This window comes from Eptatretus burgeri, chromosome 1 (genome assembly GCF_056783735.1).
Source record: "Eptatretus burgeri isolate ZD-2024b chromosome 1, Ebu_testis_v1, whole genome shotgun sequence".
Classification (NCBI taxonomy): Eukaryota; Metazoa; Chordata; class Myxini; order Myxiniformes; family Myxinidae; genus Eptatretus; species Eptatretus burgeri.
The window spans coordinates 32,538,068-32,564,285 of NC_140961.1; the positions used below are offsets into that span (position 1 = coordinate 32,538,068).

At 41.6% G+C, this 26,218-nt stretch overlaps 1 protein-coding gene and 1 long non-coding RNA gene across 6 annotated transcripts in view; one reads left to right on the forward strand and one right to left on the reverse strand.

Annotated features, from left to right (window-relative positions):
* Nucleotides 1-26,218, forward strand: part of LOC147034176 (uncharacterized) — a 173,792-nt gene that overhangs the window by 66,858 nt on the left and 80,716 nt on the right. For 2 of the 5 annotated variants that reach the window (XR_015057434.1, XM_085878179.1), the window contains one exon: nt 2,353-2,718. The exons of the other annotated variants lie outside the window; for them this stretch is intronic. Coding sequence is in view for 1 of the 2 variants with exons in the window: in XM_085878179.1 (XP_085734305.1) it covers nt 2,353-2,357 (5 nt within the window). In the remaining variant the exon portion in view is untranslated. Of the gene's footprint in view, nt 1-2,352; nt 2,719-26,218 lie in introns of those variants that run through there. 5 annotated transcript variants of the gene reach the window in all.
* Nucleotides 1-26,218, reverse strand: part of LOC147034177 (uncharacterized) — a 47,487-nt gene that overhangs the window by 1,045 nt on the left and 20,224 nt on the right. The window contains exons 2-4 of the long non-coding RNA XR_015057435.1: nt 21,534-21,618; nt 21,288-21,351; nt 21,045-21,216 (exon numbers count right to left, since the gene is read on the reverse strand). This is a non-coding gene — a long non-coding RNA (uncharacterized LOC147034177). The remainder of the gene's footprint in view (nt 1-21,044; nt 21,217-21,287; nt 21,352-21,533; nt 21,619-26,218) is intronic.

Sequence of the window (26,218 nt, forward strand, 5' to 3'; positions counted from 1 at the left end):
AATCATATAGCCACCATGCATGAGGAATGCCTATATCCCTGGAAGTCTATCCAAAACTTAAACAGCCTTTAACGTGAACTTTGGTCAACCAGAAATGTTGTGGTATCTTGTGTTTTGTGCATGGTGATTGTGCATACTGTATGTGTACATTTCTAAATGTATTTATGTACACACTCTGTCGTAGTTTTTAAGTACATCATTTTGTACACATTTGAATGTGTGGCAATTTTTTCCCCCATTCCATCCTGACAAATGGACTATGATCATACTCCATGATGATATCATTAGGAAAATATGTAAACTTCAATCACATCCATTCATATATGTGGGGTGGTAAAATTACTGTAGTTGGGCCAACTGTGTGCTCAGATGGGAACTCCAAGTCTGCCAAAGTAGACATGTGCAGTTTTTCCCCCTAACCCTCAAAATCGATAGTACAGCAATTAACTGTGTTGAGATTTCCTTACAAATATACCAAGGTCTCTTTTTGGGCAAGAGTGTGAGCCTGTCCAGTGAGAATTCTGGCCCAGGAAGAGAGATGAAGCCTAGATTGTACTTGTACTACCTCCACTTTGAATCTCATTGAGAAGGAGATGAGTGCAGCTCTTTGTACTTACAAGATGACAATTCATCTGAGCTTTTTGAGCCAGGCGTGAAAGTGAAATCTGCCCACGCGTGATAATCACACACGCAAATGAAATATTTCTGCATACGAAGCAACTGACTTCAGAATGAATTTGCTTTCAAATGGATGGGTAAGAATGCTGTATTTTCTTTCAATTATGAATTTAATGCTGTTTCATATGATACAAAAATATATTCCCATTGGAAAGCCGTAATATGATTTTGCACAGAGATTTTTGATAAATCTTCCATGATAGGAATGTCCTTAACCCAATGGCAACAGAAGGGGGAAGCGATATCTCAGAGATTATGTACTTGCCTTGTGCTCAATACCTATACAATCCCACTTGTGACGACACACTATATTGTCCCAATTTGTTTCTAGAAGAGGGCGCTGTATCTCCAAGCAGTTCATTAAGCTGGCTGTCCCAGTAGGTTTTAGAGTTATCACGTGCCAAAATTAACAGTGCTTATAAGGGGCACGGGGCTGGCAGGATAGCTTAGAGGTGTGAGTATCCTGCTAGCATGAGTTGATGGACATTAAAGATCCCTTGGTGTCCTTCATGAAAAGTAGGCGAGTTATTGCGGGAATCCTGGCATAATTCCAAATTTATGTCCTTCCGTTAGTAGATCACGTCAGGCCTGGGTAACTGGTTAATGAAAGGCTTTGTTTGCTTAATGTCATATGTCTGATAATGTTGGGATTATGTTTTGGCTCTATTCTGAAGGTGTACAAACTTATTTGATAACACATTACAAATACAGAGTTCACCAAGCACATTTCCCCACACTGTCTTGAGAAATAAGGACATGAGCGGGTTCTACGAGCGGTGAATTTGATCAGTCGTGATACGTAAAATGCCATAATATTTTCTCCAAGTCCTGATAAACGGAAGGGTTTTGAAAGTGCCAAAAAGGTTATGTTTGTTCTCCTTTGTTCAAGTCTATAATTCAATTCAAAATAAAATGAGGACTTTAAAGGTTGTAGAAAAAAGAAAAACACTCCGGAAGTTTACCTCTGTTGATGCAGCTTCTTTTACACCACCTTATTTAACACATTACATTATCATGTTCACCTTGCATGCCTCCACTGTGGACACCACCCACAATTTTTACATGACAAACACAGACTCAACGACGCCACTGAGAACACCCACAACCTCTGCCAGGCCATCCCGCCCACAACAACATACATTATAGAAAACTGCACAGTCCTGGCTCCACTTAGACAAGAGCACATCATAGATGTGAGGGATCTCTGGGTCGCTCCTGGGAGATCAATCGGCTATATCCGTGCCATGGGCCTGTTTGAGCAGAACTGACCGGGGCAACACAACAACAACAACAACAACAACAACAACAACAACACCATGCTACATTAGTTCTTCATGCATGTTATTTGTGTCCTTTATGACGTCCTTAAAAACAGTTTCCTGTTTGGAATGATTTTCAATTTTGTTTGAATGTCAGACAGGCAAACAAAGTAAAGTAATTATCTCACTCCTTTCTGCACATGCGCATCGAGACAAATTCAAAGCCAAAGTACGTACTGCTCAACTGCAGGTTTGCTTTCTGAATCATGTTCTGATTCATGTTCAAAATATAACATTCAATTGAAATTAAGTTTTTCCTCGATCATAAACTGACGTTTGTAGACAGAAGAATAGACAGACAGACAGATACAAGTGAACCAATTGCTTAACTCCGCTTTTCGCTTTGCGTGCGCAGGGTAACAAGATTGGTGTTATCATCAACCACAACAGTTTGCATTTCAACTCTTCGATGAGGCTCACTCGAGTAGAGGAAAAACAAAAACAAAAACAAAAACAATAAAAATGATGCTTGGATTGCAGTTTGCAGAATCAAGGATCTGCTTCTCCTTTTATGTGTCATTTGGATTCACCAGCATTCGATTTTTTTTCTCTACTAAGCACTGCAATTAATATCTGCTTGTTAACTTTGTTTGACAGGAATTATTCTTTCAATTTTGGTTTCATATCCTTTTTAAAGCATATTGTCAGTCTTTTAAAACCAGCTGTGCGATGTCTGTGAGTGCTGTCCTTGGTAGAAGGGGACATGTGTATTGCAATCAAACACCACTATACACTGATTACACTTCTTTGACATTCATTATCAGAGCTCTTCATAATGTCACCATTGTGTGTGGTGGAGAAGACTTGGATGAACGCTTTCCTGGTCTCCATGCTTATATGCTTTCACCTTATCATGCTAATGGGGGAAATTACATTATGCAATTATGTCAATAATGGTACTACATAATATCGAAAAGAAATACATTTTCAACAAATTACATCGTGATGAACTTTTGATTAATGCCTGGAGGTATGCACCATGTAGCCTATAGCCTGGTTTTAGGCCTCACCTCGAAGTCATGTCACCTGGTTTGAATCCCAACCCAGCTATAAACTGTCATTCTGGTGTTTCACAGGCAGGGTGATTCATTAATTTGTGTGCCGTCCCTCGGATGGACGTTAACCTGGTGTCCCTTCTGCTGACATTAGTTGGTGGATGTTAAAGATCCCACGGTGTCCTTCGCGAAGAGTTGGTGAGCCATCGTCAGATTACAAATTCCTGCCCTAACTACTGCTGGGAGAACGATGGCAAACCACCCAGCATGACCCTGGTCTAGAAACTTCGGCAGAACCAATGCTCTGGAACACAAGAGTTATATGGTATATCGGATCAGAAAGTTTTGACATGTTGTTGAGGGATATCATCAGAATATAATACAAGTGAAATAAATTTTGTTAAAATTAGCGATGGGTTAACCATAATGTAACCACTCACTCACTGACTGTCTTACTGACCTACTCACTGACTGATATTAAAGATTGTATTGGTACCTTCCGGGTGATGTAAAAAAGCTGAAAAAAGGGGACAAAAGAGGTGTGAGAGGGAATCACAAAACAGTGGGGAACAGAGACATTAGGAGATCTGTGGAAGGGAGAGGGATGGGGCAGGGAACATGGGGTACATAGGTGGACATTACAGGGACTTTCAAGAAAGAAAGCAGGGAATTTGAAGGAGGTGGGCTTGGATGGATTAATGGGGGTAGAAAAGATCGAGGTTTTGGATGGGGGAAGATAAGAGGTGGTTGTGAACAACTGTTTTGAAGGCCTGGAGGGAAGAATGGGATTGAACAGAGTATTAGAGTTTGTTCCAAAGGCGGGAAAAAAGAGGAATGAAAGAGTGAAGGTGAGGGAGAGGGATGGGGCGCGTACATGGGGTAAATAAGATTTTGCCCCTTTTCCAGACCCATTCTCTCTCCACCCATGTGCCTGTTTATTATGAAGATGGCCGAAGTATTTAAGTGCTGGAAATGGAGAGAAATTTCAATCCATGCAAGATGTGTCAAACAACCATTTCTTATCAGTCGGGTGGGTGATGAGGTTTGCTTATATTTCTATCTTTGTGCCAATAAACCGTGGATTAAACAACCAGTCAAAGTCGTCAAAAATGAATAGATGAAAGCAAGACATCGGGGTTTATTAAACTTTCAAAATAACCAATCTGCAGCCTTGATATGACTTTTATAAAAACAGATTTTGCTTTCGTGGGAAAAGTTGTAAACCTCAAATTGAAAGGCATATTCTGATTGCATGGCGTGCACATATTAATTTAATGACATTCTTCGAATGTGGCCTTTCATACAATGATTTGTGTTTTCATCCACATTCATGAAACTGGAGTTAACGCTCAAGTCCTAAAATTATGTCCATCATGGAAGGTACAAATTAAAAATCAATGACGTGTGCCTGTTACATTGCATTATAATTATTATGCTTTGAAGTTAAGGCTTCTTCCTGAAGGTGAAATTAATTGTCAGAAAGGAGTATAATTAACTGAGGAAACATCAAGCGAAACGTCAGAGCCAGTAAATCTATGATAAGTCACGGGTGGGGAGGTTGTTTGAAGGCTTGGAGTGGGGATAGGATTGTGATGCCGAAGGGTTGAGAGGGGGTAGGTGAGGACTTAGTTTTCAGAGGTGGACGTAGAGAACTTGTGGTTTGTGAGTGGGGGGGGAGGGGGAGAGTTGAGGGCTTGAAGTCACATTTTTCATTCCGTGGAATTTCCTGGATGGACCACAATTTCATCATTCAAGGTTTTTGAGTCAGACTTTCACCTTTCAATCGATCACGGTTAGAAAAATATGCATGGAGGTCATTTTGTGATTTGAAGTCCTTTTTACTGATGTGAGGAGGTTCATCTTCGTGGGACCAAAAGTGATGAAGGAATTGAGCATCAAGGAAAGAAGCATTTTATCATCCTCATTATAATCTATGTCGGTTTGATAATTCCCTGAATTGCATTGAATTGTGCAGAACAATAAAAGCGACAGGAATATAGCTTCAGGCGTGGATACTACATGCAGGATGTGCATCTCTGGATGGCTGTTGCAATCAGCTCAGGCATGAATCCTCTCAAAAGAGAGTTAAATATACTCGGAAAGTGTCATTAACCGACTGAAATGCAGCCAGAAGCATCAGTCTGTCCAACATAATGAGAGTTGCCTAATCTCACTTGGAGACGTACAGTTGGAAAAGATTTTTGATATCCGAAGTAAACGTCTGCATGTCCTTGCATTCTGTTGCCAACATCTCTGTTGGTTTGCTGGATGGTGACACCACTGCTGAAAGGTTATTCCTTGGCAGAGCTTCATTTTACCGTCCTGGTTCTAATCATGAGCAGCATGTATAATTTATAATTGGCTAGATCTCCTGGTAAATTCAATGGCAAAGGCGAATTTTGAGGAAGGAACCTTTATGATACCCACGATGAAGGCTATTGAAATATCCACTGGTTATTTTATTTTCAAAATTTGTTGTTACATTAACAGAGGTATTTATATTCTTTGAGTGGAGGAAGAAAATATCCACATCATAACATTACAATGTACTTACGACCTGAAGCCACTCCGGTTCAAAATCGTTATGAGAACAGATTTGTAGTCCCACTGTGGATGAATTTGTGCTAAAAATAGAATAATTACATGGCTGGAGTGCTCGGTTGATCTGATTCTGGAGATGAAATCAGAGCCAGTGAATAGAGGTTTGCACATGTGCAGGAGGTTGATAATAAGTGGCGTGCAGCATGGTGGTGACTTTACCTTGGTGATGAAAGAGAAATGAATTGATGCCATCAAAATATGTGAGCTGCAACTGGGAATTCGGATTCAGGTTGTGCCAGCCAAAGTCCTAGTGAATCTCATCGAATATGCAAGATGGTCCGTTGCCTTTAGTGGATCTTATGGCCCATGGGACGGTTGCAACTCATGCTTCCCGCTGCTGTTATGAAATGAGACCGCAGTGCTTGCATGTTCCTTTGAGGGCACCCAATTGGGCACTCACAGTTGGAATTGGCCCCCTGCAAAATCCCATTTTTTCATCGTGGAAAAACTGTGGCTGGGCAGGCTTGCACTTTATAGCAATGATTCCACTACCAAGATCCATGCAAACCCCTTGTGGATATATGCAGTATCATGTCCTTATATTCTTACCTGGAACACAGGATCTTGATTTTTCTCTCTTTGAAACCCTTGTTGCATTGTGTTTTTGTGTTTCACATATGTGTGTTTAGCCTTCACATGTTACATTGGTTGATGAAATAAGAAAAACTGTTTTTCATTCCTTATTCATTCATTATTGCACTCATTATTTCCACCACCTGAGGTGGACGGTGGTTATGTTTTCACTCCTTTTTTGTTTCTTTGTTTGAATGTTTGTGAAGAGGATATCGCAAAAAGTTATGGATGGATTTGAACAAATCTTGGTGGACAGGTTGGGTGTACAACAAAGAGAAATTTTTGAGATTTTGGGGAAGATCCGTATACTACAGTTTTTTTTATCCCCCGCCAACCAACGAAGTTGGTGGGGGATATAGAAATGGGTTCCGTCCGTCCGTCCGTCCGTCACATTTCGTTTCCGGAGCTTAACTACAAATCCACTCAAGATGTTGTTGTTGTTCGTCTTTCGGCTGCTCCCGTTCGGGGTCGCCACAGCGGATCATCCGTTATGATCCGCATACTGATTTGGCATAGGTTTTACGCCGGATGCCCTCCCTGGCGCAACCCTGGTCGCCTCTTATGACACAGGGATAAGGATTGGGTTTTGCCATGATTCTGGGCTGCCCTACACCCTCTCATAGCGCGGCCCAGTGCAGAGCTCCCGTCCTCAAGCGATCCTTCAACCCAAGCCTCCGAGTAGCCGGATTACAGGCGCACGCCACTACGCCCGGTTTCAAATCCACTCAACATATATTTACGAAATTTGGTACATATATCAAGCAAGTGGTGAACTGGTGCCTTTTGATATTTTCTAATTGATAGGTCACATGGTTTGGCAGCCATGTTTTTATTTATTTTGCAAGTGATTCTTCACCATTGAGAGATGGGGCCAACAACGATATGTAACACGATATCTCAAAAAGTTGGGGACAAAACTTGGTGGCTGAGTGGGGAGGTGACAAGAACAAGCAGATTTGATTTTGGTTCAGATGCGGACGCAGTTCTGGCCTATCAGTGAGATATAAAACATAAACTGTTCAGCCTGGTGGAGGTACGTGCTCTACCGCATTCTGTTTTAATTGTCTGTTTGTTACTTGTGAAATCGAAGATACGCAAGTATATTGGTTGATCTGGTCTGTTATTCTATTTGTCTGTCTGTCTGTTTGCTTGTATGTCAATCGCCTGCAGGTCACGTTTTTACTCCGATCTTCATAAAACTTAATCACCTGGTAGAGGTCGTGACAAGCTGGAAGCTTCTAGTTTTTGAGGTCAAAAAATAAAATATGGGTGTACGGAGAACCCTCATCGAGGTGAAGCCTTGGTCGACCCATGTGAGATGTCTATTAATTACTTATATTAATTTCAGACTATTGGAAAATATCTTTTATACATTTAGACCTTTGGAGCCCTTCCCCCTTTTGGACCCCTCAGACCTTTTCGACCCCTTAACATTCTGAAGGGCCAAACAGTCATTTTGACTGTTTTCATTCTTTTGAATTCCTCTTGCTTCCTGTGTTTGAAAAGTACGTTGTTGTTTCATGACTTCAAATATTAATTATTATATAAGTATTAATAATTTTAAAATAGAAATGTAACAGTCAAAATAACTGCTGAAATGGTTTGAGGAAGGAAAAATTTCCAGCCTTTGTCGTGTTAAGACCATTTTAGACCATTTGGACACGTTAAGACCCTTTATACCCTCTTGGACCCTTTCATCCTTTACATCCATAATCCCAGTGACTCCGACTCCTCATTCTACACCTCGACAGCCCCCAAAAGGATATCTAAATTCTCCGCAAAGATGACTGCATCATCTGCGAAATCAAGGTCAGATCATCTGCGAAATCAAGGTCAGATCATCTGCGAAATCAAGGTCAGATCTTGACATTCCCAAACAATGCACCGCAGCTTGATCTCTCCGACATCCTCCCGAGAATCCAGTCCATACAAGTGCTGAAAAGTGTGGGGGCCAGTACACACCCCTGACGAACTTCAGTAACAACTGGAAATAAGTCAGAGATGGTATCACCACATCTCACAGCCTATCTCAGTACCAGAGTAGACTTCAGACATCAGATCGATCAGTTTTGGTGGCACCCCACAAAGACCAAGAATCCTCCAGAGGGCATCCAGATTCACTGAATCGAGCGCTTTACAGAGATCAACATATGCTGCAAGCAGCCCCTGCCGAAACTCTCGTCTGCGTTCGGTGAGGACCCTAAGAGCAAGGATACGGTCAATCCTTGACCTCTTTGGTGTAAAGCCTGACTGCTCTGGACGCTGGTGCTCAAGCAAATGGCGGCGAACCCTCTCAAGAATTATCCGAGCAAAGACCTTGCCCGGCACTGAGAGCAGCGTCACCCCTCGGTAGTTGTTGCACTCTTGGCGATCACTCTTCCCTTTCCAGAGAGGGACAACAAGGCCCCTCTTCCAGTCAGTTGAGATGATGCTGTGTTCCAGACAGAGCACAGAACTGCATGCAACGACACGAGTGCAGCATTTCCACCAGCCTTGAGAAGTTCAGCATGGATGCCACAGATTCCTGCAGCTTTACCCCATTTCAACCGGTTCACCGCAGCCTGTGTTTCCAGAAGCGAAGGTGGACCACAGTTGATTGGACGGTCAGCAACAGGGATTGTAACACCCCTGACGTCCAACTCGACAGCTGGTGGATCAGCCTGGTACAACCGCACAAAGTAACTGGCCCAGTGGGCCTTCACTTCGGACTCCTCTGTCAAGAGCCTACCACCCTCTGCTCCAACTGCAATACACCGAAGGATGGGCTTGGATGAACGCAATGCGCAAATTCCCCTGTAAGCAGGACGAGAATCCCTTGACCACAGGTGATGCTCTACCCCCTCATAGATTCCTCACACATAGGCCTCCTTGTCCACCCATAGCACACGTACAGTTTTACGCCTCAGCTCCCTGAACAGCTCAGCTCTGCCATTCAGCCTGGCCCTGCGACTCTGGTCAATGGTATCCAGTGTCCCTTGAGAGACAAAATTCTTCTTTGCCCTACGGTGAGTTCCAAGACATCCACCGGCAACATCAAGGACGGTGGTCTTGAAGGCACTCCACAACTCTTCAGGACCTGCCAAAGCACCCATACTCCTCAAATCTCCATTCACTTGTTCACAAACTCCTCAGCTACCCTCTCATCCTTGAGCTTGCCAACATCCAGCCGAGGCTGGGATGGTACCATTCTCCTGGGTTTAAGGTGCAACTTAAGAGTTGCGACAACAAGCCGGTCGTCAGTATTGAGGAACTGAGCACTCTGGTAGACCCTGCAGTTCTTGATCATCTTCCAGCGACCATCAACGAGGACATGGTCAATCTCCTTTGCCACACCGTCAGCGTTGGAATACCAAGTCCAGCGATGAGCTTGTGGGCGCTGAAACCATGAACCGGCCACTCTAAGTCCATGACTTCTTGCAAAGTCAAGGAACATAGTGCTATTCTGGTTCATAGTTTCTGACCCATGGGGACCAACACACATCTCATAACCATCCCTTTCAGTTCCAGTCAATGCATTGAAATCCCCCAAGATGAGAAGTGTATCTTGTCTGGGGCACTGAGCAACCACAGACTCGAACGTGGCTTGGAATGCATCCTTCACGGTGAGATCACTCGCCTCAGTCGGAGCATAAACACAGACCAGGGAAATGACATCCAAGGAGTGACGAATCCTGTCTCATAATACACTCGTTGACCGGTGTTACCTTAATTATCATTGGAGTCAGCTTATTGGACACAGCCACAGCAACTCCTTGGGAATGGTCACCATCAGAGTGACCAGACCAATAGTAGGTGTTGCAGATCATGACACACACCCTATAAACCCTTAGGATCACCACTTCGACCCTTTTGACCTTTGCACCCCTTCAACACATTCGACCCCTTTATACGCACACCACGCAAACATCTATGGAGTCTTCTTGCAATATACAGACTTCTTGCTATGTACAGCAGTAATCTTCAATCTCAGCTCAACCGGAGGCTGGGTACTCTACAAGGTGGAACATAATTTGCATATTGGATCACTGAATTGGTTCACCAATCAAAACGTGGAAGCACATTGTTGATTTGGATTTTGCAAGTTCAGGGGGATTTTATTTTTTATTCAAGAACCCTAAATAATTCCCGTACACTAAAAACGACTGCATATCAGTTCGGAACCTAATATTTTGCACAAATGTCGCCTAATGTTACAGAAAGACTTGACATGATACAACACAAATGATTACCTTCAATGAAGTGCTGAAAGTGTCCACCACCATGTTGCAGGCACAAATTCATTCTTTGCAGCATGTGGCATTTCTTGGGGAATGTTGCTGATCGTGTCACTGATTATTGCTTTCAATTCACCAAGAGTGCATGGATTTGTAGCGTCCACTATTCATTCAAATATCCACACAAAAATAAATCTGGCAATGTGACATGTGGGGATCGAGGTGAACATAATGACATGGACACTACACGGTCAACAAAGAGTAGCCAAAGTTCGTCCATGCTGTATCGTGAAGTGTGACTCGTGGCACCATCTTGCTGAAACCATCCTTGGTTGATTTCGTCTTCTGTAAAGATGCCCAAGAAACTCATGGATGAAGTTGATGTAACGTATTGTCTATTGAGTTTATTGTTTCTGAGAAGAAAATTTGGCCAATAATTCTTTTCCGACTTACATCACACCAAACACCAATTTTCGTGGAATGCAATGGCCTTTCATGCATTGCATAAGGTTGTTCACTTTGCCATAAACGAGTGTTTTGTGAATTTGCATGTCCATAAAGATGAAACCATGCTTCCATACCATTGGGCTACATTTACACAAAATATTAGTTTCCTGACTGATGTAGGTTTTAGTGTATGGGAATTATTTGTGGTTCTCGAATTTAAAAAATCACCCTGTTTCGTGCAATGCATGACATCCTTTTTTGTTGCTTGCAAAACCTCAGATTCACAAGTATATTGGTTAGTGTGGTCTGTCATTCTGTCTATCTGTTTGTCTGTCTGTCTGTATGTCAATCGCCTACAGGTCACATCTTTTCTCTGATCTTCACAAAACTTAACCACTTGGTCGAGGAAATCACAAGCAAGAAGCCTATTGTTTGCGAGGTCAAAAAGTCAAAGGTCAAGGTCACATAAATCGCCAATTTTCAGCCAATTCACTTGATATCTGTATCTATTGTATATAAAACTGAAAAATATGGATGGACGGTGACCATTCATCGAGGTGAAATCTTGGTCGACCCATGTGAGTATGTCTATTAATTGCATTCTGTTTGACCATGAATTGGACCATGAGTACGTCGATTAATTACTTATTCCTAGCAGAGTACAGGGGTGGAAGATGACAACCTTCCTGTGGTCCACCCTGTTACGTGCTTTTGCCCAACTAATGTCATCAAAACAATCAAGTAGACTATTTCTATAACTTTTCTGGTATGCTGATCTCTGGATCCAACCCCCAATGACCCTTCTTAAGGCAAAACTGTCCGGAGCGTTGGAGGGAGTTTTCGGATCTTGAAGCTCAATGTAGAAGGCCTGTCGCGAGCCAAATATGATTGCCTTTCCAGACTAGCCCGAGAGCATGACATCGATGTCATCGCATTCCAGGAAATACACCTTGCTGACCCACTACCTCCTTCTTGTTTTCGAATCTGCGGTTTTAAAGAGCAGGTTTTGGGTCGCTGATGACTGCGCGGTTCGAATGTTGTAAGCACATTAATAAACGTGGGGTATTTATTTTCTTATATTTGAAACTCAAAATATGCTAAAATTAACTTTTAGGTCAAAACTTTTGTCAGTGATCGAAAAACAGACCGGAAGTTACCAAAGATGCTATGACGTCACGTTCTCAGAAAACTTCGTGAACATTCGGAAACCGTGTAAACAATGGCGATATGCGAATCATAGAGTGATTTCAGCGGCGATGAAATTGAGTGTTTTCATTCCGATATTGCCGAGGAGGAGTCGGAGGATGATGGGAATTTATACTATGGAGTTTCTGGCCCTGAGCCATATAAATTTGAGCCACTTGCAAGGGCCAGAAAACGGCCTATTTCGTGAACAAGTGGCAGGACTGACTGTCCAGCAGTTCACACTGACAGACTCCACCAGACAGATTGGTTTGTAGATTTTCATTTTCTTGTTCAATGCATAAAATAATGTAAAGTTTGATTCGTCTGTGACTTGATATAATAATTTTTTTTAACCCTCTAGTCGCCTGGTGTTGACTCAGTGGTTAGGGTGGTGGCTTGGGATCCTAGGGTCCTGAGTTCAAGCCCCGTCGGCCGCTAAATTAATACACCAGGGGGTTGACTCAGCCTGTCATCCTTCCGAAATGAGTACCAGTTCCAGTGTGTGTACTGGTAGAGGGGCATTGCATCAGCGACACAGTCGTGCTTCAAGAAATGATAGCTAGCCGGCAGCTAAGCTGCCATACGACCACCACCAACCTGCCATACGACCACCACCAACCCTCTAGTCACTCAAGAGTCAGAAATAGAATGAATCAATAATGGACCCAAATATATTATACACCGTAGCCTTGGCGTTGAAGTCTTTCTGACAGCTGAGCTTGACCCCAGTGAAAGTGAACAGTTAGAACAAACCCCAACTTTCAAGAGACTGTTGTGGCATATCTATCTATAATTCCAGCAGTGTGTGTGTGTGTGTGTGTGTGTGTGTGTGTGTGTGTGTGTGTGTGTGTGTGTGTGTGTGTGTGTGTGTGTGTGTGTGTGTGACCGCTGTTTCTCGACAACCACTGGTCCGATCTAATTGAAACTTCCCAGGTATATTACTGGGGCCCTGTGGATGTGCCTTTTCAAGGTTTGTTATTAATTGGACAAGTGCTTCCCAAGTTATGGCCATTTATTTACCAACCAATGACAGGACACATTGCTGCGTAGGCGTGGCCGTTGGGGAAGAGATTCTCGGCCGCGTTTCCCATTACGGATCACAACGTATGGACTTCCGGACAGTGTATTCTAATAATTTCTCAATTTCTTATGCGCCATTTATAGATAAACACAATGCCCCAATCCTTGAGTGGTGACACAGTGTGAGAAGATGAAGCAGGAGCCAGCTGAGGAGGAGAAGGCTGAATGGTGGGCACAGCGTCACGCTTGTTTTGAAACCGAGCTCACGCATTGCGTTGCCTTCGTAATCCTCGGCTGTGAAATGGTCACCACAAATGACAAGTCTATCCAGAGGGTCCTCTTTACCCGTTTTCTTTGGGGGAAAATTCGCCTGTTTTGTTTGTACAAATCTTATCCACTGCCGGCGAATGTTTGATTCCTTCGGGAATCGGTGGGAGCGATTACCCATTTTCCAGCCATTTTCGCAAAACATGACGACACACGTACGAGGCATGATGTACAAATATCCAAATAACTTTGTTCTACAATAATTCAAAATATAAAAAGGATAATATAGACAGTTGCAAGCTCAAAAAAGCGAAAGAACGGCCCGCTCAACTGGACACTTCTTCAATGAGCGAGTGAGCTTCTGCTTTGTTTTGGAGAACGTGACGTCACCATCCATATATGGGCACACGGCTGTTTTTTTTTCAATGGCCTCGAGAAATAACAACTTTGGAGTTAAATTTCATTAATTTTCCCATTAGTTAGGCAACCACAATAGTTTGCATCGAACTATTTAATGCACATATAATCATATTGATAAATTTTCAGAACATGTTTGGTGACCTGCAACCTGCTCTTTAAATTTGCTGCTGCAGTGCATCATGATAAATATGTTGTTGCTACCTCCATCAATCAACACTATCTGATTGGAATGTAATATTTGAGTTCAACACTTCTGATATCTTCTTTGCCAGTTTAAAGATTTGTTGCTTAACAATCAACAACATCTAAAAAAACACCTATTAGTGTTTGGCCACTGCCGACCCTCCCATTGTCAAAGGTGAATTTCAGGATGCTGTGACATTTCAATCAACACCACCAGTCCTGTGGATACAGTGCCAGCAACATGCTGGTCCTGGAAAGTGAGGTGCACAAAAAGAGCACATCAGGTATCAAATGAACTGTAGGTATCAAAAATAGAAGGGACCAGAGTAAAGATCACTGGTCAAGGTCAAAGGTCAACACTACCGAAATGAGGAGTGAGGCATGATAGATCAAAGGAACTGAATCGAAAATCAAGGATGATAGGTCCAAGGGACCTTTGCTGTTGATAAACAATTTTCTGTGACAGGAAAAAGAGAAGAAAGGACAATTGGGCAATAAACAATAAAATTACAATAAAAGTAAAGTAAATCAATGAAATGAGAAGAGGGTGGGGGAAGGGGTTAAAAAAAAAGAATGGAAAGAGGAAGGATAATGTAAAAAAATAAAAAATAAAAAACCCTCAAACTGTTTACCAAGAAGAGAATTACAGGGTGTATGATAAGTCAATGCCCAATTTTAAATTGCTGTATCAGCTTTCTTGATGAACCGATTTTGATGAAACAAAAATGTAAATGATAGTGTCCAATAAACTTGATGAACGGGAGGAGACAATAACCATTGTTCTCACCAACATTCCTGGAAACGTGTCGCGATCAGCAGTAGCGAATGTGCCAGTCCTATGAAGGAAATGTTTTGACAGTGCTGGAGCATATGTGGAGGTTTAAAGAGTTGTGTATCACTTGACAATCTTTCATTTACAGTTTGCTTCATTAAAATTAGTTCATAAATAAAACATTCGAAATTGGGTTTTGACTTATCATACACCCTACACTCCTATAGACATGTGAAAAGCACTCGTTAATCTCACTTGTCACGAATGTGCCGAGTTTGAATTTATTTATTTATTTTGGTTATTTGTGCCTTTTGGGTGTCCAGAGTGCTGTGATGTTGAGAAATAGCTGAAATAGTCATTTGGTTCGTTGAATACCCAGGAAGATTGCAGTGTCTATTGATTGAGAGCTATTGATTGAGAGTTCAGTGCTATTACATTTTATTTCAAGTATGTGTTCACAGAAGCAATCACCCCGATGTATAGGTTGTTACAAAGAGTACAGTTCATTTGATTATAAAAATTTATAGCACTAGTGGAAGTGCCGCCAAAGTGGTCAGTAACTGAGGGAGCTGACCTGCAGAAATTGAGATGTTTTTTTTTAAATTATTGATATAAGTGGAGGTGTTACAGCATTTCCTGGAGCATTTTAATGTTCCTGGCTGAAAGTCAGAGGGAAACAGTTCTTTAACCAGGAAATTACTCGAATTATTTGTCCTGTTTGAAAGAAATGACGCAGTTGTGAGGAAAATCGAGGTGGTTTCAGGATCATACTTTAACAACTTGAAGTTTATCTGAATGGTGTTTTTGACTCATTGATGACTCTGATGATAAGTCAATTTGAGTAGAATTCAGTCTGTGGCTCGGACAATTGTAAAGCTATATGTCTGTCAATGTTGCAAATGCGCTCCAATGTACTGACTATATTGGTGATGGGATAACTGATCGGGTGACTGGTGCAATGAACACGACGTCTTGCGAGATGTAAAATGAAACAGGACAGATCTCTCTCAACCAATGGCCTGACACTTCAATCTTTTGGTTCATTATTCAACCAATCACTTGACTATTTGTGGTATTTCTCTTCATCATGGCACTACAGACACTTATTGCAAATAACAAAACAACCTTCGGCGTACTTCGTAGTCAAAGATACCTTGTCCCAGTTGGTAAACACACTTGATGATAATTTTTGGTGAATGTCATTCCACTTGTTATGAAATGTAGAATCCAGGTTCAAGAAGCTCAGAAATGAGTGGGTTATCCTTGAGCTGTCCTGCAACTGTTGTCGTCAACATTATTGCTGTGGTTAATACTATTGTGGGTTTTTTTATTTGTTTTTTTTTTTAACCAAGCCCAATTGCAGCTGGGAATTACAATAAATGTGCATAACTAAAATAGGTATTCTTTTCTATTCATAAGATTCGTATTTCTTTCAATTTTTGTTAATTATAATTAAGACGTTCGAACTGATGATGGGATGAACATCTTGTACACATTTTATCTGTACAGCCATCGATTGAACATGTGCTCACTGTTACTTGTGTAATGCATGTTCAGGCAATACCAAGATATTCAGCATTGTAAGGCAGACACTTCGCTGCATTAAAGTATGGATGGCTTGGTCAAATGATCTTGAATCATAACAAAAGTTGGCCAATTTGTACATCTGTTTCAAAAAATTTAGTAGGTTAATGTTAGTGGTTCAAAGTGATCTCTGCAAAAGCTCTTTTAATACAGTACTGCCCTTTGAATACTGCCATCTTTACTCTTTACAAATTCGGGTTCCTGATGACGACTCCAATGCAGTATTTAGTGTTCCGTTTTGATGAAGTTATTGGTGATTTTGTGGAACCTGACATCTAGTATTATAAACAGGAGAAACACCTGCTCACTTTGGAAACAGTCTGGGAGAGGGGCAGATGGTGTGGGAAGTGGGGAAAATATTATTTGTGCTGTGACTAATAATCCTCCCTGGCTGCAGCAGGGGTCAGTAAACCACTTGCACTGTGGCACGTATACAGGCAAAAATTGAAAGTCGTCTCCCCCAGCCCCCCTCGCGGCGGGGGTGGGAGGTTGTGCATTGTGCCCATGACCTGACCCTGGGTACTACCACCACTTATGCAATTAATTTTATTATGCTCTCACAGGAACACAAACAACATGAATAAGCGCTGTTTATTTATGACATAATAAAAGGTGTCATTGGTGGCTGGACATAGATCCACTTGCTCCATTGCCAATAGATTTCATTTCAAGTCTTCCCCACCACACACAGTGGGTGAGATCAAGTGAATCATCAAGCCATTGCATTATCAGATCTATTGCCCGAGAAAACTGGTTCACATTCTTAGCTGGGCGAAGGCAGGAACTGTCATTGTGCCAAACACCTCCATGCCTCTGCTCATAATTGAGACAGACAAGAATTATATAACTATGATGCAAGTGCAGGCATTTACAGTATATCCCACAAGACTTCAATGTCAGATGAATAGTTGGGAACACAGGATGAATAGATGAATAGTTAGTTGTACGTGTTAGATGAATAGTTGGGAGCACAGGATGTTTTATCAGAGCTAGGACTGGCAGGATGGTAAGCTCCCCTCCAATCTCTTATAATCTCAGTTCAATCCATGACAGAATATTATCCAATGACAAACTGTCCTCTATGTGTTTCAAAGGCAGGGACTTGTATAATAGAGTACGGTGCATTGTCTTTTTGAGGGAACGTTCAGCAAACTGGATGTCATTTATGCTAACTTTCACTTATGAATTCCAAATATGTCATGGTATTTTCAGCTCACCTGGACTTTAGTCTGGTGAACTTATACAATCGAGTCCAGTGGTGAGTGAGTGGGTCAGTCAGTCTATAAACACTTCAGTTATTATCGCTTAAACCAAACACAATATTATGATGCAACTTGGCCACAAGCTTCATATCTGATGCCCAACAAAGGTACATTGGCTGCATCAAAATCTGCACTCATGAAGGGGGTCTACGGGGTTTTTTTGACTCCCTCCCCCAAAATAGGTATTTGCTCTCTTCTCCAAAACTACACACACGATCTCAATGAAACTTGACCACAACCTTCATCAACTGTGATGTACTAAGGTTTATTCATATCATTAAAAAAAAATCAGGGTCTTGGGGGATCTGAGGGGGCTTTGAGTGACTTGCTCCTTAATCAGTTAAGCTTCAGGACGTGCGATCCTATTTTTTTCAAAGTCGTTGCCATTGGGACAGTAGCTTGGCCAATTTCTGATCTCTACACTTTAGCCAAAAACTTATTTAGATGACCTAAATGGTACCAGAAGATAAGGTATTATCTCACCAGTGCGGCGACAGACAGCACCAACCTCCAAGAACGTTTTCTTGGGAATGGAAACAAAGAAGATTATCAAATCCAAAATGGATTTCCGTTTGGTTTAAATACTTTAATTTCCTTGCTTTCATCAAGGTTTTCTCCATTCATCGTGCCGAGGCATAGTGAAGAAAAGAAATTCCAATGTCAAAATTAACAAACGTTTTAATTCCCTGAATGTTCATAAAATTAGGATTATAAATTAGTGGACATTAATGGAAACAATAAGTGTGAATTTGTTGAAAAAAATTAACATAAAATAACAAAACGTTTTCCATGTTTAACAAGTCCCACATTAATGTCTACCATCTATAATTTGTGAGTATGCGTGGGTTCGGTTCTTTTTCATTGTTTGACTATTCCATCTGATTCATCTTTTTCAAACTTGCCTGTTGTCATCATATTCATGCTCTTTAATGTGCGAATGCTCCAATGTACAAACACTTTGTGCATACATCATTGTGCAAAAATGATGTACATTCGAGAGAGGCAGGGAACATTTTCCCCCAAAGTTCATGCAATACGACGCTGGAGTGAATCGAAGTAAAAGATAGATTGCAGGCATTTCTTGTCAAATAAGCAATAGGCTACAGCTTGGCAAGGTCATTAACTCGTTTCATATTCTTGGTCGTTTGGCTAAGTGTCAAAGCATTCCTTGATGGGAAGAAAGGAAATTCAGACAAATGTGTTGATTTTTCTCCCCAGAAATAAAAACATATATCAGCGTTGCACTTGACATCTGCAATCGCTGCAGTGCATTTGCAGTGATGCATGCAATCTGCACTGGAGGTTGGATTTGCATTCTGTTTTGTTGTGCTCTTTGTGCTGGCGGTTGTAGTCACATGCCATCCAGATGGTCCAAGTTGCCTATCGGGGACAGGAGGCTTTGGCGGCCTTGTGAGAGGCCTGCCTGTCCCTGTCGTCTATATGCCATCTGACCACATAGTTCTTTCCTTTCTTCCTCATCCATTTCAAATGAGAAACCCTATGTCTGTGGAGCTTGTTATGGATCAAGATGATCAATATGAGACAAGTCCTCTGCAAATTAACTCCACTTGACAGGCCATGTGATAACTCTTTGACAAGCCTCAATGTGTGCAGCTCTTTTAGCCAAGGTAATGTCACACACAGACAACTCTTTCAAAACAAACCAAACTATTGCTGCTTACTGTCTGAAAATTTTTATTTTTCTCTTCTCCTGTGCCATCATTGTTTCATGAAGCCTGGCGTTGGCTTAACAGTGAAGGTGGCTGGTTTTAGATCTTCGGGTATAGAGTTTGAGCCCCCTGTCATGCCATTAAATAACGCCAAGTAGGTTTATTAAGCTTGTCGTCCTTCTGGGGTCAGAAAAATGAGTACCAACTTACTGGAAACAGGGAGCACTGCATCAGCGGCACAGTCGCACTCCTGGCAATGAAGTAACCAGCAGCCACAGGCTGCATACGAAATGATGATTGCTTTATGCCTGGCAAAGCTCAAAGGCATTTCTCCGATTAGATAGATCTCATCAACAGTCTAATCTGACTATAATTGGCTGTTCTAATACACTGCACGTTGGGTATGATCCATCGTGGATAACTCCATCTTTGGAGGAGGACCGGCTGTTCCATGATGTTGAGTCCAATAAAGATACTACAGTATCCTTCACAAAGAGTGGATCTTTAGGCTGAAACGAAGGCTGCATCGACACTGCCTATCAGAGCTACCATCATGGTGTTTGTTCTTTTTACCTCCGCCACCGAAAGTGAAGGAGGTTATGTTTTCACCCCTTTCTGTCTGTTTGTGTGTGTCTGTCTGTCTGTTTGTTTGTGTGCAGGATATCTCAAAGAGTTGAAGACGGATTAGGCTGAAATTTTGTGGATATGTTTGGTGTGTGACAAGAACGACCTGAATTTATTTTGGTGAAGATCCGGATCCGGATCCGACGACGAGAATTTTTTAAGTGATTCTTCACCATTGAGAGATTGGGCCAAAAACGATGTATTGCACGATATCTCAAAAAGTTGTCGACGGATTCGGATGAAACTTGGTGGACACATTGGGTGTGTGACAAGGAAGAAATGATTCAGTTTTGGTATAGATCTGAATCCGAATGTGGATACGAGAATTATTTAATTCTTCACCATTGAGAGTTGGGGCCAAAAACGATGTATAGCCTGATATCTCAAAAATGTATTGGGCCTGATCTATTCTCGTGGATCAGGCATTACGTGGTGGAGGTATGTGCTCTACCGAGTTCCCTTTTAGTTAAAAATGTTTATTTTGGAGCTCTTTGAAGTATATTATGACATGTTATTATTTGGTCACATTGCTAAATGGAGGGGGTTTTTTTTAATTAAATGACTGCCATGCACTTTAACCTATGTTCAAAGACTTTCAGCATAGGCTACTGTTATTAACAATGCCCACATGGTTTGTTCAACTTTGTGATAATCTTCATTCTCTGTCACAGAGCGTCGGTGCCCACCGAAGTAGCTTCCTGAGCAAAGGTTATTTTACATTATGTCAGTTCCATGTTCTATTTATACTTTTATAATGTATCTCGTTTGGTATCATGCATTTCTTCTGGTTTCATGTTGAACCTTGTTTGCTTGTGGAGCTTTTAAAAAGCAGTGTGAGAAGTGGCCACCGGGAACGGGAGACGGACAAACGCACGGATAGACACTACACTTTGCATTATATAATAGATTGGAAATTCAACACTTTTGGCAAGTAAGATGCCAAATTTGGACAGTATGTCACCCCAGTGGTTGTTGCATATGCCTCCAGTCTCGTGTGTTCGGCATGCATGATTCGCCAAACAATGGGATTACCCTAATATAATAATTTCCTTCCAGGGATTGTCACTTAACCAAAGCAGTTGGTGTGGGAAAGATGGCATGGACTGATACGCACACAGCCTTTTAAAGGAATATAAATCATTTAATAAGTACAGGACAGACACGGATTGAATCCTGGACGAAGACACAATAAATAAACACTCACCAAACTTCCATTCACTCCATACTCACAAAGGGAACTAGGCAAGTGGCATGTGCCGAGCAGGCAGGACCTCACAAGGCCCATAACTTTTGGACCAAATCGTGGTGCAGGACAGGCAAAAGAGTGGTAACCCAAGGATCCAGCTGAGGTGACGATCCCAGTTGGGGCTCAGAAAGGAGAGTGATATGATGTGTGACACTCCTGCAGCACAAAACAATCCTGTGACCTCGCTTGCCAAACATAATTGTCCCCTCAACCCTACCGATACTCACCCTTCTCCCAAAGATAGATCATCGAATGGCCTATGCGGCCATGCCCCATTCAGCCAACAAGCGCCTGTGGCACACGTGAAAGCAGCATCAGGCCACCAATTAAGGCCATGCGTAACAGGGACCTCATGGCCAATCATGGCCTTATGAGGCAAACAGTCCCTGCCCTTCTTCTCCTACCCTGCAGAAGCACAAAATGGCCTGCCACGGCCCACTGGTACTTTACAATCCAATGACATCCACACCTACCTGGCCTCGCTTGGTTCCATACATGAAGAACATGAAAACACAATGCCTCACTCTCTATCCACAATTTTGAACAGTGTTGTTACCCCTGCAAGGCAAGAACAGACAATTTGTCCAAATTGAAAACAGCGTCTACAGAAAAAATTAAATGTTGAAGGAGAAAAATTATGAAATCTGCACGATTCACAAACAGTGGTCAACACGTTATTCTAATAATTGACACTCTTCCCCCGCCCATAAATATAATAATACTATTGCCCCACCTGCAAAATACCATTACAAACATATCTAGCAAGGTTTGGTTATTAGTCGAGGATCATGACACCATTAATCTCTTCTGCCCTTTACACTCAACATGACTGCCAGAGTGGGCCAATAGTGATACATACAAACACACACATGCATACACATGCTGGATGTAAATGCGTACAGAAACACTACACCCTGGCAAGCAAGGACACCAAAGAACCCAGAAGACAACACCAATAACCAGACATCATACCTACCCCAGGCTATCAACCACACTCCAAAACTAACAATAAAGGAAGTAGGCCCACTCCTAATTGATTTCCAAAACCAAACAACAAACCAGCCCTCAAAACATACTCCATCTATCTATAATTCCAGCAGTGTGTGTGTGTGTGTGTGTGTGTGTGTGTGTGTGTGTGTGTGTGTGTGTGTGTGTGTGTGTGTGTGTGTGCCTGTGACCGCTGTTTCTCGACAACCGCTGGTCCGATCTAATTGAAACTTGCCAGGTATATTGCTGGGGACCTGAGAATGTGCCTTTTCAAGGTTTGATATTAATCGGACAAGTGCTTCCCAAGTTATGGCCATTTATTTAACAAACCAATGACAAGACACGTTGTTGCGTGGGCGTGGCCGATGGGGAAGGGAAGCTCAGTTGCGTTCGCCATTATGGGTTACAACGTACGGACTTCCGGATCCATTACGGGTTACAACGTACGGACTTCCAGATAGTGATGACTTCGTGTATTCTAATAATTTCTCGATTTCTTATGCGCATTTATAGATAAACACAATCTCCCAAGTTATGATCGTTTTCATATTAGACGGTGCATAAATTTCGGTAACATCAGAGTGCTGGTGTTCTCCGAACCAGGAAGTAAATTTTTTTCTCTCTCTTCTCTTCTCTTTGTGTTTTTCCTTGTGATGACATTGCGAAAAGGCAAAAATACGTTGGCACTAATTGAATAATTGGCCATTAAAACCTAAATTCGAATCATCGTAACTGTGATATGCAAACTTCCGCAACACGCACGTGCGGGCACGCGAGAGCGAAGAAACGACCTGTGTGGTTGTTGTTTGTTGCTCACGGTTTGAATATTTATTTATTAGTTTTATTATTATTATTATTATTTTTTTTACGAGCACGTACTAGTATTCACAATCCCACAAACATACTCAGTCACATTTAGACAAACACATTTACACAAGTCACATTTAAAGCTCTTCCACAAGCAGTTTTAACTTTATATGCAAGTCTGAAGACGACGATGGTTCACGAGCGGTATTTGACGATGTAGATTGTTTCAGAAGTCAAGGATGAGACAATGTGAGAATATTTGACCAAGTTATAAAAATGATCAACATGGTGTGGTACGAGTGGCAGGTTATTAGCTGCAAAATGTCGAAAATCCGGTTTCGTTCAACAACTTTCAAAATTTGACCTTTGCGTAACCTTTAAAGGTCCCAAAACAATGTTGTGGAAATTAAAATAAGGAAACAGGATACGTGCTATAGCTTAATGGAGTTAGTTCGTCGAAGAAGGTCGAAAACCCGGTTCGATTCCCACAAATTTGAAAATTTGACCTTTGTGAACTTTAAAGGTCAAAGGTCAAGGATTATGACCTTTGGTGCAAAACTTCCTCTGGAACATTTCAGGAACAATATAACGTCATATAGGCTATATGGCATTTCACACTCCTCGGATTATCCATACTTTGATGAAATCAGCGTAAAAACAAACTTGAAGGGGGCGCCACGGGCAAGGTGTTCGAGATAGAGAAAAATGGTTTCAAGAATTTAGGTGGGGAATGACCTCAAGATTATGCATAAAAAATATTGTCATCCTAGCTCTCAAAGTTTGGGCGGTCATCTGACTTTTATGTCAAAATTCGAAATTTTCTGAGTTCATGACCTTGTGACATTGACCTTGGGACGAAAATGAAAAATCGAGCTCCGTGGGGCTATGCAGGTGCCATTGGGCTCACCAAATACCGAAACCCCTGCCAGATTCGACAAACCCCCTAGGAGAAGATGCAAATTGAAATCGACTACCCCCTAAAAACACAATTCGCAATTTTCTAAGTTCGTGACCTTGTGGCCTTGACCTTGGGATGAAAATGAAAAATCGAGCTCTGTGGGGCTATGCAGGTGCCATTTGGCTAACCAAATACCAAAACCCCTGCCAGATTTGACAAACCCCTCAGAGAAGAAATTTTTTTTATATCAAAATCGCAATTTTCTAAGTTCGTGACCTTGACCTTGGTATGAAAATGAAAAATTGAGCTCCGTGGGGCTATGCAGGTGCCATTAGGCTAACCAAACACCGAAACCCCTGTCAGATTCGACAAAACCCCTAGGAGAAGATGCAAATTGAAATTGGCTACCCCCTAAAAACACGTTTTTTGGGCGTGGCTCCGCCCATAATGGGCGGAGCACGCCCATTTTCAGGAAAACACACCTAGATCATGATATAAACCTCCCACCAAAATTTCATCAGGATCGGATAAAAACCCACGGAGCTATGCTCGGGACAGACAGACAGACAGACAGACAGACAACAATAACGAATATAGTGGTCACATATTTTTCGTGAACCAAAAAACTGATCTTTACATCTGGAAAAAACAGAGAGAGAGAGAGAGAGAGAGAGAGAGAGAGAGAGAGAGAGAGAGAGAGAGAGAGAGATAGAGATAGAGATAGAGATAGAGATAGAGATAGAGATAGAGATAGAGATAGAGATAGAGATAGAGATAGAGATAGAGATAGATAGATATTATTCAACTTATTGATTGCCTGCTTCAATGACCATCGAGATCATCGGTTGTGCATCATCCATCACTGTGGCTTAATCGAGAAAAAGATTGATTTTAAAAATTATTTCAGCTTATTGAGTGCTTGCTACGAAGAATGGGATATCATGCATAGAGCTGTAAGTTTCCTGATGTTCATAAGAATAATGTGCCATTGGATGTTCTGCATGCCTGTTTCTGGGATGCGAGCCAGTTATATTGATTTTAACATAGCATAACTTTTCCAGTCACCTTCCCGTCCCACCAAATACATCAAGATCCCAGCGAGATAGAAATGAACCACCGCAATGAAAACAACTTTAACAATGCATGACATGCACTGTCAACAAATTGCAAATTATTGATGATGGCTAGCTGTGTTTCCCCCAGGAATATGGTGTGTCGAGCTGCAGTCCATCACAAAACACAAAATCGATACACTTTCATTGATTATAATAACAGACTTTAACTTAAAGACATTGTTTTTTTAAAGCAATATTCATTAGTTAATTCTCTATCTGGAGGTTCAATGTTCTTTTACTAACCTGCTTTAATGCGTCATACCCCATCAGATCTCAAAAACAAATCAGAGTCAAACTTAGTATTTTGATGGGAGAACATCACAGAAGGCTTGCTGGTGTTGTCGGCTGAGGGAGCAGCAGGATAGCTCATTTGATAACATGTTCGCTTCTGAGCTGTCAGGTCCAGGATTTGTTCTCCTGTCGAGTCAAATCAGAGAAACCTGCTGTCTTGTTGCAGCCTGCAGGTGTTCTGTATATTGGGGCATATTATCAAAGACCTGGGCATAAAGCTGGCTGTCCTACCAGAATTTAGGTTGTTGATGTTAATGATCTCAAAGTATCTCTTGTTGAAAAGAGTAGGCAATTGTGGCTGTATTTCATGCCTCGATGCTGGATGAGATATGCAAGTTAATTATAAAAGGGATGTAAATGCCAAGTTTACATGAAATTGATGTTAACAATGAGGTTAGTACAGTATACTGCATAGAAGATAGGTAATTTTATAGATGCAGGTACACTCATGGGAAACCCTCGGGCATAGACATACATGGTTGACATTTGGACATCTTGAGTTAGATGCTGCATGGAGATTGGAGAGGTTTCCGAAATGGGTACTGACAATTTGTCAGATCCCGAAATGATGTTGCCCACATCATTTATTTACTTCACATAATATGTGAATACATGTCCATGCACATGTGAAATACAGTTAGGATGTGAAACATGTCAAATGTGTAATTCCACGTAATGTAAAATGTGACTTCAATATCTCAACTTTCTCTGTCTCTGTCTCTGTCTCTGTCTCTGTGTCTTTCTCTCTCACTCACTCACAACCCACTCCTTTCCCCTCTCCACACTCTCCTCTCCTCTCCCCAATACATTAGTCTATTAAACTAAAATTAGCCTATATTAAAGTTAAAACATTAAACTAAATGCAGTTTGGTGGCAGGAATGACTTTTGAACAATCTGATTTAATTTGAAAGTAAACACAGTGGCTGGGAAGAGCTTTCAAAGAGTTCCATATAGTATGCATGGATCGCATTGCTAGATTTTCGCACTTTGTCCCCCTATTTGCCATATGTTTGTATTTGTAGAAGTTCCTCGAGGTGTTCTACATGAAATTAAAAGAAA